General features: G+C 41.0%; 1 protein-coding gene across 6 annotated transcripts in view; it reads right to left on the reverse strand.

Moving 5' to 3' along the window:
• CARMIL1 (capping protein regulator and myosin 1 linker 1) overlaps window positions 1–14435 on the reverse strand; it is a 190269-nt gene that overhangs the window by 9341 nt on the left and 166493 nt on the right. For all 6 annotated transcript variants that reach the window (XM_038129660.1, XM_038129661.1, XM_038129663.1 and 3 more), the window contains 5 exons: window positions 13951–14017; window positions 13435–13631; window positions 9385–9491; window positions 7266–7698; window positions 2122–2200 (listed from right to left, as the gene is read on the reverse strand). In XM_038129660.1, coding sequence (XP_037985588.1) covers window positions 2122–2200; window positions 7266–7698; window positions 9385–9491; window positions 13435–13631; window positions 13951–14017 — 883 coding nt within the window. The remainder of the gene's footprint in view (window positions 1–2121; window positions 2201–7265; window positions 7699–9384; window positions 9492–13434; window positions 13632–13950; window positions 14018–14435) is intronic.

Here is a 14435-nt window from a genome sequence, read left to right on the forward strand (position 1 = left end):
TGCAAGCTGCTAGCAAGCCTGCTGGACTCCAGGTTGCTAACAAGCAAAAAGCCTACTCTACTTTCCTACTCTGCAGCCTTCAGGAGGTAGAAGGCTTATATCCAGCAGTTTCAATTATAATTCTTGTTTCTTAGCCTGGGATTTTCAACAGTTTTCACATCTTTAATCTCAGAAGAGAATTTCAGACTAACTTAAATGCAGACTGGTAGCCTTGGTACTTGGCAAAACCAAGTGTGTGCTCACAGATGCTGACTTGACCTACCTACCAGCTATTCCCATTCAGAAAGCCTGCTGAACATGGAAGTGCTGAGCACAGACATTTGAATGGCAGTGAGAGGAAGGGAGGGAGAGTGTTTATACAGTTTGTTGCAAGCCAGTATGTTTTTCCAGCCTAGGTAGCTGTTTTCCAGCCCAGCTGGAGTTAAACTCTGGCAAAGCAGACTGCTGTATGGTGCAGAGAGATGAGCGTGAGTGCGTGACAGGGAGAGTTTGTGTCTGCGCATGTGAAATATTTTCTTGCTGCAAGTGAAACAGCGGGACACCACCTGCACCTGTGTGTGCGTGTGTGCATACAAAAGAAGCAGGCAACATCCAGACACAAAGCAAGGAATAAAACCCCCAAAAATTATTCTCCTTCAGAACCACTAGCTTAGTTCTTCTGCAACAATATTCATCAATTTTCCATTAACTTTCTTTCTTTTCTTCCTGACCTCAGGCCTTCTAATATTATTAGAACACAATAATTTAAAATAAATTAGCCCAAGCCAAAGACTAACTGTAGCTGCAACAATGAAAAGGAGCCTTGGGGAGCTCTCAAGCAAGACTGGTAAGGAAACAATTAACAGCTGGAGGCCAAAAGGAAGAGGGAAGCACAGTGCAGTGTGGTGGGGGTGAAATATATCATATACAGAAAAAACGACCAGAGGCAAGTTGAGGTCAGACATCCCCAGTTACTCTGATGCCCAAAGTGCAGGCTATCCTTGCTCCTCTGAATTCAGTATGCTGTCTTCAGGGGACACATACAGTTCACAAGGTCCTCCTCAAAAAACAAGCAGCCTTAAAAGCACTGACTTATAGATTATGGCATGCTTTGAATACCCTTTTTTAAAAAAGCTTTAGAAAGACATAAAACTTCAAAATTGGTATTTGAAGTGCTCAATCAAGATGGCCACATTTGGATTTTGATTTCAGCTGGTTTTTCCAGCCTTATTTCTGTATGTTTTTGCAATCTTGTGTGCCAGGCTTGCAGGATATCACCACTGCTAAGAAATCAGACCTGGATTTCCTAGTTCAGACCACTCCTTTCATGTAGTAAACACAAACCACCAGAGCTGAATCCCTTTTGAAACCTTCACTGGCCAGTCCCCAAGTATACATGCAAACCAGTCTGTCAACCTGGTCCTCGGGCGGCTCCAGTGTGCCATGTCAGGGCCCAGGACCGTGGCTTGACAAGGGCATGGAAAGATGAGGTACAGAGGGAATTGGTGCTGTAAGCACTGCAAGGCTGAACACCATTTTGTACACAATGGAGAGCAGCTTTGTGCACATGAGCAATGTCCAGGGGCCTCCACAGCTTTGCAGACAGCCCTGGCTTCAATCAGACTGGTTAAATCCTGGGAAGAGCCAGCTGCCATTGACAATGAGTCTGGACTGCTGACAGACCGACAGCACAACAGTCAGCTGAAAATCAGCACTACTCAAGTTAGTATGAGCAGACCTAAAGCTTGAAAACTGGTCGTATTTCCATCCTCAGATATATTGAGCACTTCCACTTCTTTGTGCACAGGCATTTCTGCTGGCTCTTCGGTTGAGCTTCAGCTTTGCTGCTCCCATTAAAAGCCAGCCTCCTCCCAAAGGCGCCCCAGCCACCTGCACCAAGTACTGTCCCTCCTGTGCAACAAGAGTAAACAAGTGAGCCATAAACTCAGCCCTAGAGCTGACTTCATGAGAAGTGCCATCCACAGCACAAAAAGGGAGCTTGTTTCTAATGCTCTTCACATAGTGTAAACTACTTTGCTTAACCAATTGCAGACATTCAGTCTGAAGAGGGAAGTGAGATTCTGGACATCAGGCATTTTGTGTTTTCTAGGAGGTTTTTATACCAGGAAACTTATACTGTACCTGTACCACTTCCATCCAGTCGTTCTGAGCTCATTGTTGTGTCAAAAGACTCTCTGGGAGTTGTGTCATTCCCAAGTTTCTGAAAGAGTGAGAAAAGCTCTCAGATTAGTAACATATCTGCAATTAATACAACTCAGTGGTCCTTTTAAGAAAAACCCTCTAATTTGGAAGCTACGAAGCAGAGAAATCAGTGATAACAAGAAATGGTGCACTCTCTCTCCTTGTTTCAGATTTTGGAGAGCTAAGTTGGAAGGAAACTACCCTGATTTGCACCTAACACTGCCACATGCCTATCAGAGATGCAATGACACACTGCTTCCTATGTAACAGGTCTCCTGGCATAGCTCTGCATCTAAAAACTTCTTATTTAAAATGGAAACCTTTTTCTGAAGACCTGGATCTTGAATATGACTGCTGAATTGATCTTATGCTCTTCTACACAGAAGAATAACTTCTTATTTTAGATAAAACTGTTACTACAGAAGTAGCAGTGCTCACATATTTACAGGATTCCCCTAAAAACCTACAGACCATATTTTCTGAAAAGTTTTTAAAGCTACTCATCACCAGCACTGCTGGGTGCTCAGCACCTCAAAAGAAAAGGGACTTCTGGTTTATGTGCCGATATTTTGCCTCTCTTCTATTGTAAATAATAGGTTTCCTAACATCTTGGTCTCAAGAAAAACCCCAAACTCTAGAGGCTTTTGTCATGTCATAGCTAAGTGAGGTTGAAACCTGTGTATTCATCAGGAGAAGTTTAGATATGCAGCACTTGTAAGAGAACCAGCCTCCTTTTACTGCCTTATCTGCTACCAAAGCTTAGGCAGAAGGACAAATGAGAGGATTCAAAAAAAGCACATAGAATTATGTGCAGTATACACTAAGAAAGAAAGCCTTATAAAGATAAGACTAGGGATAGAAGTGAGATTTTTTTTATAACTATAGAAGTAGGGATAAACTTCTGCAGCCAGGCAGCTTCAATCTTGATCTTTATTTGCTATTTCAAGACAGTCAGTGTGGCAAATGACTTAAAGCAGATGATTTGTTCTTGTGAGCACTGCATTTGGTTATATACCCATGCATAAGTAACACTGATGTGTTCAGGTCACTGCTACTGCTCCAACACCAACTCTGACTGTCCCTCCCATAGCATTTAGAAATCTCATGTGCCACACAGTGTACAAACATGATCACTGCCTGTTGGGGGTTATGACCTGGAAGACTGCTAAATATAGCATATAGTTTAAAACGGCACAACAGGAAACACAGGAAGGAAGAAAATGGTTCCAAGTAGCAGAAGTACATGCCTACTACAGAAAAAATGATGTATTTAGAGTGAAATCAGTATTTCCAATACGAGCATCAAGAAACAATCTCTAAATATCCATGCTGGCTGTGTGCCTTTCCCATGCATTTCAAGAGGAGATGATTTTGGGGAGTGATACAGTAGACAGGCCTTACAGATTTACTGATACCTCCACTTTGATCATGTAATTTCACAGCTCCTAAAACAAAGCCTTTCTTCAATACAACAGAGAGAATGGAGATGCTGAGTGCTCGCTATGCCTGTGTAAGACCTGGCTGGGTGATGCTATCTCCCAACCTCTCCTCTAAGAACAGGTGAACACTTAGAATGGCACACTGCATTAAGAAGAGTGCTATTAGAATAATCATTAAGCTTCCTGTGCTGTAAAACTACCCTGATACAATGAAGTCTTCTGGACAGATGAACTCTAGAAATGCTGTGACTTGTAGGCCAGAATATTTAGCTACGGTGTCCATACGGAGGAAACAAAGTCACTTCCAAAGACAGAAACATTAGGGCTTTGTGCCACTGGGCAGAAATTCAGTTTTTGTTCCCATTTCTTGACTGACACTGATATTTTGGCTAAATTCTCACCTGTTCACCTCCTAAAGTTACACGTTTTTCTATAAGACTGTCTTGGCTATATATTTTAAGGGAATACCACTCTCCTTCTGCTGAATTTTTCTTCTGTACCTTGGAAAAACCACCTTTTTTTGCAACAATCTTTTCATGGAATGTAAATTTTCTTGAACTTTAACTGAGAAACTTATTTTCTTATGCAAATACTGAAGAAAGATGTGTAACACTTAACTACAGTAAATGACTTAGGAGAGCTGCATGACTGTATGAAACTAATTTCACTGTAGTTCCTTCCTCCCTCTCTAGTTATGGGACAACTGGGGAAATATGTCCATGTACCAAGACAAGCAGAAAAGCCACTGGTAACTATTAGTGGTAACTAATAAAGTGGTACTTTAGTAACTAATAGTGGTAACTAATAGTGGTACTAAAGCTGGTAACTATTAGTATAGTACTTAAAAATGCAATTAGGATGAGAGCATGTTTGGCTACCTACTGTACACACATTACCAACAGCTTATGGTCCCCAGACAACACTAAACACTGGTAGCAAAAATTTACCCTGAGAAGTCAGATCAATGCAGGTGAATTAATCATGTAGAAAAATAATGCCCAGGCTTTATTTTTAATAGGAATTTGTGCAAGGTTGGGAAACACTGCAGAGTTGGGTGACACTGAGAGGGAATAAACAGATGAATGATGGTTTCCTCATGGGCCTTGCTCAGGTATTTAAAAATCCAGTGTGTAACACTAGATGGAGCTAAAGGATCTCTTTATGTATGCCCTGAGCAACACTGATCTCCAAATACTTGATTCTACCATTAATGCCAATTCCCAGATCATATTCTAAGCACAAGAAAACAAAAATGCATTTACCATCTTTCCATCTACTCTGCACCTGCTCATCACTTTTATCTGTAACAAGACCGTGGTAGGGTATGAATGAGATAGTAAATTCCTTCTGGCTTTGTTTTCATGTAAAATAGCTTAGAATATAAGCAGCCATCTGCACCTTACAGGAAAATACAATTTTCTATCATACTGAAATTCTGATAAATTTGAAGATGTTACAGAACTTGATACCATAACCATCCTAAACAACATAGCAGTGGGATGCTGTCTTCTGCAGCTCAGGTGTCAGGATACTGTATGATTTCCACCTTCATGAGTATCATGAACAAAAGTGCAAACCTAAATTATTTGATATTGTGATGGATGAAGTATGTGAAAAATGCTTTTGAACAGCAGTTCAAATTTCTGTCCTCTGAGAAACATTAAGGATAGATAACTCAGTACTCTGCTGTGTACAGATTCCTATTTCAGTTCAGTTTTATCATCGCTCTTTTATATGTATATGTATAAAGACATCGTTTTGCATTCCATAAATATTAAAAATTGTACAAAAAATAAGATTGATAACATTATTTTCTTGTAATTTAAACCTGAAATAAGAGGACTAACCTTTCTAGCCAGTAAATAGGTTAAGTATGGTAAAAAAACCACCCCAAAATCTTGGAATAGGTAACAACAACTTTTACTTCTGAAGGATGAAATTACAAGTTTCCAATTAATGTTATGAAAGCTCACCAATTGAAGAGGACTTTTACTTTCCCCACTTATAAAAAAATTACATGTGCTAATATTTTACCTCAGTCATGTCCTTTCAGATTTGACTCACTTGACTCAGATTTGACTGTAGACAACAAGTGTTAAGAACCCAAAGAGCACTAAGTGTACACAATTATGCACTTGTAAAAATTCATATAATCTTGGTATTTTATAAGTTACAGGCAGGGCATAATACTATTATTTAAAATCAAATGGCATTTTATTTGAAAACTTGGTGCCTTAGAAGTCAATGAGACTATTCTTGGGCATTACTTCATAGCAATGAGAAAGGAAGGAATCGGTCATTCTTTAGAAAAATAATTTCTGCACTGAGGATCCCTTTAATGATCCATAGACAACCACATTAATTCGAATCTGCTTGTGACAAGACTCTGCTGTTTGCAGGAACAGCTCACACATCATGGCAAGCACTGTAAGGCTATAAAGAAAGGTAAAAATGGACTTTGGGTGCCTTGTTTGGCCACAGCAAGACAACTCTGCACGTGTCAAAGGAAGGAAAACACAACAAAGCACGAGATGAGCTTTGTTGTTAGGTAACACCTTTTAAATGACAGGGGACAGTGATGGCAAATGAAGAACATCTGAGTGACCTGCAGATGGAAGAGAAGGAGAGAAGTGAAAAAAGGCCGATTCTTTGGTACTTGTGAAATATGCCAATGGCAGCTGGCAGGAAGCAGAGGATAATAACAGGGAAGACCAATGGCAAATGGGCATCAGGCAAAATAGGCCAGCACAAAATGCTTTGGAGGAACACAAGGATATTCCACTCTGTACATTTGCAGAGTGAAGCAGAGTTCCTGCCCAGGATCACCACTTCACAGAAGAGAAAATCACAGAGAGCAAAGGGAATCTGGACAGACAATTGGAAATAATTTTTAACAAGTTGTTTTTTTCATTGTTAGTATTTGAAATACATAAATCAAAGACATAAAAATAATTAGGTGAGGTACAAAAGGACATAAAAATCAAAATGTGCAACAAGAAAAGTATATGCCAAATATTGTAAAGAGTGACTGATAGCCAGATTTACTTCTCTGCATGGAACATATAATTCAATATACAGCAGACCTCTCCATCTGTCTACATCATTTTCTGAAAGAGTACAGCCAGCCACCACTGTAGTTAACTCTGCCACATACCTGAAGTATTTGTGTGCAAGGGGCACACAGTAAGAAGCCTGTCCTAGTTTTACCTTTTCTGAAGCAATTCCAGTATGCACTGTGAACAAGCCACATATCATATAGTGTGGAGATACTGAGCTGGGCTTACTAGTTGGCCCCAAGTTATTCTGTGATATGTGCAAACAATTATATGTCCTCTTGTGCGTTTGTGATGGTCTGACACCAGGTGCAAGGGCAGGTGTCACTCCCTCCCCAAGGGGAGAGAAAGCGCAGGGTTAAGGTTCAACTCCTGCTCTACATGTGCTGCCTGTGCCTTCGCCAGGCTGTTTGTGTTCAACCACCACAGCAGAGAGCAGTCTTCTTGCAGGAACACCACAATCCCTGTTGGAAAGCAGGACTGATGTGTCAAGCCCCAGCCACCAACCCTTGCAGTCCCAAACCACCTCTCCTGAAGACACACAGTTTTGCTCTTTTTTTTAACAACTCAAAAGAAATCAAATTGCCTTCACCTTTTGAGCAGAGGCTGCTCTCTTCTCCTGCTTGGCTTTCATTTCTGCGAGAAGTCCACTGCCCATCACTTGCACACCGTACCTCCGGCCTCCCTGGGGGCTTCCCTTGCTGTCACCCCTCTCAGCTTTTGCCACATCCTCTGTCTGCACCTCCTCCAGTGAGTCTGGCGTCTTTAACTCCTCGGATCGCTCTGTGCCACCGTTCTGCTCTGCAGGCTTTGCATCCTTCTTGCTTGTGTCTAAAGCTGGGCTTTTTGCAGCAACCTTGGGTGAGGAGGGCTCCTCAGTCACCGACACAGTCTGGGGGCGTTCGGATTTGGAGCCTCTTGATTTGATTAAGTTAAGGAAACCACTCTTCCTCGAGTCCCTTTTCTTCTTCTCATCACCTGCTTCACTGTGCTCGCTGCTGTCTGAACTTTTAGTTGATGGTCTCCTAAAAAAGACACAGATATTTCAAACTTTTCTCCACTCCCCTCCTCCCTTTTTAAAAGAGTATCAAATGACTTCTTCCAGGCAAAGCTAATCTTTTATATGACCCATATATTGCCCTAGGCCAAATCATTACCTGGTGTCTCTATATTAAAAACAGGACAACTAGCATTGATCATATCTTGAGGATTCCTGCGCTGCTTTGTGCAGGTGCTTCATCTGCACTGGGCATCCAGCTGTTTGTAACAGCAGACAGCTCTAACCAAGCCGTCTATGCACACAGATATTGGGTTTGCATGACCGGGTTTTGGTAGCAGGGCATGTACAGGAGTGGCTTCTGTGTAAGGAGTCCTCCTGCTGAAGAGGAAGAAGCAGCAGAGAATGTGTGATGAACTGATAGCAGCCACCTATCTGTGTCCCCTGTGCCACTGGGGAGGAGAGGGGAGAGAAAATTAGGAGTGAAGTTGAGCCGTGGAAAGAGGGAGTGGTGGGGAGAGGTATTTTTAAGATTTGGCTTATTTCTCATTATCATAGTCTGATTTGATTGCTAATAGATTAAATTTATTTTCCCCTAGGTTGAGTCTGTTTTGCCCATGACGGTAACTAGCAAGACATCTCTCCCTGCCCTTATATCTCAACCCAAAAGCCTCTCATTATTAATATTTTCTCTCCTCTGTCCAGCAGGAGGGGAGTGATAGAGCAGCTACGGTGGGCACAGGGTCAACCCACCACAACATACAATTTCACTCTGCTCTGTTTCCAGAATGCACTGTCTGTGGTTTGCACCTCCCTCTTAGTAAAAGAAGAACTGACCTAGGCACGTGTTTAACATAGCTTTTGGGAGATCTTGTTCCTTAAGGGCCCTGCTTGAAATAAGAACTAGCTGGCACAGCCACTTTCTCCCAGTAAGGAATACAGAGGTCACTTTTATAGTGCAGAAGCTCATCTTCAAACAAACAAACAAACAAACATAAAACAAACAAAAAAAACCAAGCCCCAAAACCAACCCCTAAAGAGCCCACCTGCCACTAAGATTTTCGAGAGGCATCTTCTGAGCAGAGTATTCGCACTTAAGGGCAAAGCTGAGGACATTCACATAAAAGCATCCAAATGGGAAAGAGAGCCACTGGTGTCCCAAATAAAGATCCCCAGCAAACAGCATGGCCAGGGATGGGCAAACAGGGATGGTGCAAGTTCACAGGGACATCTGAAATGAGCAGCTGGCAGGCACCCAAGGGAAGCACAGCAGAATGCAAGCCAGTGAGCACCCTGAGCTTAACCTGCTTAGGACATTATTCACAGCTACCATAATTTCATGCCTCCACATAGTACATCACACATGGCTTCACACGTCACTATAGATATCTATAACTCAGAGTGACTTTAGAACATAAGCTTTTCCTGGCACAGCTATCTGCCAGCCACATGTACTGTTTTCCTTAATGGAAAACAAAGAAAGGGTCATTGCAAGTTGCCAGGAAATCACCTTTGCTTTCTCATTTAGTTATGGAAATACTCTGTGTGTGCACGTGCACAAACATGCATGAATTCAAGAACATCTACATGCTGACAACAGCAACCCTGGATATTGGGAACAGGAGTCAAACACAGATTGGAAGTGCTGCTTGCCCATTTTTTTTTTAAAGATGGACTTTTTATAAAAATAACTTCTAAAAATTTTTGAACTTACTTTGAATCCATTTTTGTCACTTTTTTAGTGAAAAATTCATCCACACCTTCATCCACTCTCCCCATGAGGCCATTCTGATCCCCTTCTGGTGGTATTCCAGCAGACACCTGACAGAATTAAAAACTCTCTCTGTTATATAATAATCTAAGCATGTTTGCTCCAGTGATAATAATTAAGAGTTAAGGCATTATAAAATTATGTGTGCCAACCAGAACTCAGTGCAGACAACAGAATCACCACTGGAATTCCCCCTCTAGTCAGGCCAGCTGATGCATTACATCAAATGCAAAATAACCCAAAACACCAGTGACAAACTGGATGCTGCAATGCATGAGGCCAGGAATCAAATGCCTTGGGCTTGAGAGAATAGAAGTCAGTCAGACAAGCAACAAGACACAGAAAAAATAAATCCTGATCAGGTGGTGACCTGAAGAGAAAGTATTTTCAACAGCCAGTCGTTTCCCTATTTGGAGAAAAACCTATGTTCTGGATTTTGGACTTCGATATTTAGAAACAGAGCTCCAGCAGGCTAACAGAGCCTTTTATAATTCATACAGTCTAGCACTTCTAAAAGCAGAGACTCTAAATACAGAATCAGGTGCTCCATTTTAGGAACCAAACACAGACTTTTGCTCAATGTCTGAAAACACAAACTTGCTCCCCATCTTTGATTTTTGAATATGGGTGACCTCAGGCATATAAACCAGGCTGGCTTTGAAACACCTGCCAACCACAAAGGCCCTGTGAAGATTAGCTGGAGACTCTGCAGCATCCTGAAGATGAAACAAGCAGTCTCCTGGGAGGATTTCTCATGTGGTCTAGCTCCTGTACCTGGCTTTGATGTGGGAAAGCTCTATTACCAGTAAAGAGACTTCCTTTAATTCAAATGCCACATGGAAACCTTTTAGATGACTACAGAGGACTTCCCAAGACCCAACCCATTTGTATTCTTGGTAGTGCTAGGGGCCAGGACACAAAATAACAGGGTTTGTAATTTGAAACTATTCAAATCAAGGAATCTCCTAGTTGCCACTATAACTCAAGAGTAATCCCAGCTTCTCTTCTGATGTGGAATACAAACTTTCTATGCTTCAATACTTAAAAAAGCTGAACCCAGTCTCATTAAGTCAGGAAAGTGGGCTTCATATGAGCCATGCAACTTTTAACTTTCCATTCCTGAACGCTGTTATTTTTGTTATCAAAGATACCAGTTAATATTTTCTTGATACCTGCTGTGGCAATCTAATACTGATCTGAAAGGAGCCCACCTGGTAATGACTGCTTTGTTGCCAGTCAAACCGGCAACAGATTTTCTGTGAAGAACAGTCCTATTCTAAATTAGCACAACGATTTATCAGATTTCCAACTTTGGTATGTTCCGTAGCGAGCTTGCTTAGCTGGAACATCTCACACTAGGCAGGAGTGCACATGCCTTCATCTGGGCTGGTCTCAGTGACAAACCCGTTATCACTGGCGCCTCAACCAACACAAAATAAAAGCAAATGATGCATTTTAACAGACATGAGAAACCCTGCATATTGATGCTGTAGTCCTCCAGGCAGTAGGGATAAACATGGAAGTATCAAAAGCAAGAGGATCTCCTCAAGGGGAACTAATTCCAGGATCCAATGATCTACAGCAAATGAGAGGATCTACCTCATGAAGAGAAAATAATTTGCATCTGAAACAGCAGCAAGTTCCTTAAAAATAACTAAAGATGTACAGAAATGTTGAGGGTCTAATAAATTCCTCAAGGTACTGGATATTCTTATAGCTGTTTATTGTAACACCTTTTAGTACCAACATTAACTGTAAGACTGAGCTCTGGTTTATTTTGTGTTTTACACTACTGACTCTTAAAAAAAAAGTATTAAATCTTCATTTGTCCTTTTTATCTCTTTTCAAAGCTGAAGTTTAAAAGCAAGCATGTTTCTTTGTTAAAGAAAAAAATGGCTTTGAAGCAGAAATAAATAAGATGAATCACAATCTCTTTCATACCTTAGAGATTCACCTACTTTGCTGTACTAAATCTTCATACATGAAGGAAGAACTCATGAGGTTAAGATCTCACAAAAATCTAAATTATAAACAACTGTTTTATCATTTTGCTTCAAAGTTAAAGCTACTTGAGACTGGATGGCTTTGAGTTTTTCTTTTTTTCCCTCTCATTTTCCCCCCTCTCTAAACATTCGTTCCAGTAGAAATGCTGACAAAACTACAAATCTTTCTTCTGCCCACCCACCCAACTCAAAAGTTTCTCTTTTGTCTCCATTTTCTCCTTTTATTTTTTTACATTTTTCAGCTTCCAAAGAACAAATCTGTTTTCCAGCAAAACCAGAGAAGTACAGCTATGATCATCTGAGACCCTTTGAATTACTAAATACAAATAATGGGAACAGCAAACAACCCAACAGGGCTGCTTTAAGTGGCAGAAAAGGTCAAGATTTTGCCTCTCACATTTCAAGTGCTTTCCCTGCACTTGAAAGCACTACTTTCTGTATACTTGAAGTGGCAAAACGGGCAGCAAATCAACTCTGTAAGGAATGTCACAGTCCACTCATGACTCTGACCTCCAAAACCTGGCTGTTTCATTTGCTTTTCAGAAGCATCAAAACAAACATCTTAAGTCTTTCAAAATTTTGTTTGGACTAATTTTGAGGGCAGAACTACTAAGGAACTAAGTGGTTGATAAAAACAAGTCAGGGACATATGAGTTTAACTAAAAAAAAAGCTCCTTTCAATTTCTGCAACTAAATAAACTCCCAATTTCCTAATTAATTCAATATGGATGAGCAGTCCCACAAAACTGCACTATCATGAGAAGTAAGACTTCTTTACAAGGAGTAACATTTTTGTTGCTGTTGAAGAAGATACTTTATGCTAATTCCATGCCTGGTAGTGAAGCACTTGCCCCTCCCACACCCCCACTACTTGCACCTCCCCGTGCTGATGGCACAGGATGCGCTGAGCTTGGAAGCAGCTGGGAAAACATGTGCGTTCTGCAGCAGTGGAACTGGGAGAGTAAACACAGATGTGTTTTCACTACATGGAGACAAATCCATTCTTCTGCTACCTCTAACCTTCCCAGCGAAGCACAAGGGAATGGAAAGCTGGCTTGAATATTCCCTTTGCTTGAATGTTTCTCCCTTTCCAAGAGGTACAAAAAACACTCCACTGCCTGATACAATCTCTCCCAGCGTTAGGGAAATTTTCAAGGATCCTCTCAATTGGAAATCCTCAGCAAGCAGAAGAGGCCACAGGCATTTATTATGAGGCAGCCTAACACAGAGAGGCAACGGCTGCCCCTTGATGGGGTTACTTATCATACCACCTGTGCCCTGTTGCTGTGAGATAACTCTGTAACTCCTCCAGATCTGTCCTCACATACCCCGAGGACACACCATCACAGAAATAGATCTTTACTGACTCCGTGTGCCATGGAAATGGAGCTGTGGGAACTCCACGCACGTATATTGAGTTCACACCAATGCCTTTCGTGAACAGACAGTGCTCTTCTGTTTTGCCTTTCTAAGGCATGCTCCAGCATGAAGAGCAAATCTGTGACTATGCAGATTTGCTGGCCCAAACACCATCTTCAGTTTAGGAGCTGTGGGAAGCTGGGTGTCACAGAGCAGCTCCTCTGAGAGCTGACAGAAAGAAGAATTCATGCCAAGTTACCACATCTTAATGCAGGCAGAAAAAAGGATTAAGACTTAACAAACCCTTGCAATATAATTGAAAAGTCTCATGATATTTTGTGCATTTCCTGTGAAAGCTCCAACCACCTCCAGAAACTGTCTCCATGAAAAAAAAACCAAAAGCAAAATAAAAAAGGATAAAACATATCCTGGATTTAGGCTGTGTCAAACAAGACAAAAAGCTTGTAATAGGGATAGCACACTGAAAGACATGAATACCAGAAGAAAAATTAAGTAGTTGCTTATGGCTTTTATACTTTCAACCATTGTTCTCATTACACTGCAAGACCTGCCTCATGGCAAAAAGCAATCAACACACGACATTGCCAGCAATATTTTAATGTAGACTCACTGCTGCTTGGCTGGGCTGCTGCTTTTTATTCCTTTTGGGCCTTAATTTTGTAAAGTGTTCCAGTTTCCTTCCTTCTTCTGATGGCAGCTCTGAAATGAATCCAGAAGTTCGTTTGTCTGGCCTGCTGGAAGGAAATGGTGGGTCTTCTATATGGATAGGTACTTCTTCCAGTGCTTTATCTAGATCAAATTCCATTTCTAAGAGAAATCAAAACTTTCTAATTAGATTTAACATGATATTTAAAACAGAAGACAATGCCATTCTTCTTTTTGGTGGCAAATAATTATAAGCACATTCAGGGAACTCTAGCCACAACATCTCTGTGAGCAGAGAGAACACTGTGAGAAATTATTTACTATCAAACACATTAGCAGAGTCCCAAACCAAAGCAGCCAGTGTGGGCCACAAATGCAACCCAGAGGGAGGGAGAATCACCTGTGCTATTCAATCAAGAACCATCTAGAACCACCTCAGGCAAGCAAAGAAACAAAATGGTTTTAAGGAATTCTCACTTACCGAAAGCTCTGGACACTGGCCGGAGCATCCTACTGTGGATGCTTTTCCTTTTTGATTTAGGAGTCATCTATCAACACAAAACAAAACAAAAATTACTTTAGGGGACAAAAGAAATTACAACAAAACAATTTTTCAAGCCTATGAACCATTTAAGTTTGATTTAACACCAGAAGAGAATGGGTTTTTTCCTCCCTCTCTCATACATTCAGAACTTTTTCTAAATTTATATTTTGTTTAACTGACTTTGAACAGAACCAGGGAAGTAATGAATTTTTCCCACTAAAACTGCAGGCTGCACACAGGATAATTACTGAAATTGTCCAAGCATTAACTCTTTGATCTCCAACTGTAAAACAAGGGAACTATTAAAATCTCACCTCTGCAGAGATCATGAGGGACTCATTTAAGACTGAATTACTTTGTCCAACATTGCAGTTAACGACAATACCAGGAATAGTCTACCCCTTGTTCTGGCTTTTATTTTC

The sequence above is a fragment of the Motacilla alba genome, chromosome 2 (assembly GCF_015832195.1).
Source record: "Motacilla alba alba isolate MOTALB_02 chromosome 2, Motacilla_alba_V1.0_pri, whole genome shotgun sequence".
Lineage (NCBI taxonomy): Eukaryota > Metazoa > Chordata > Aves > Passeriformes > Motacillidae > Motacilla > Motacilla alba.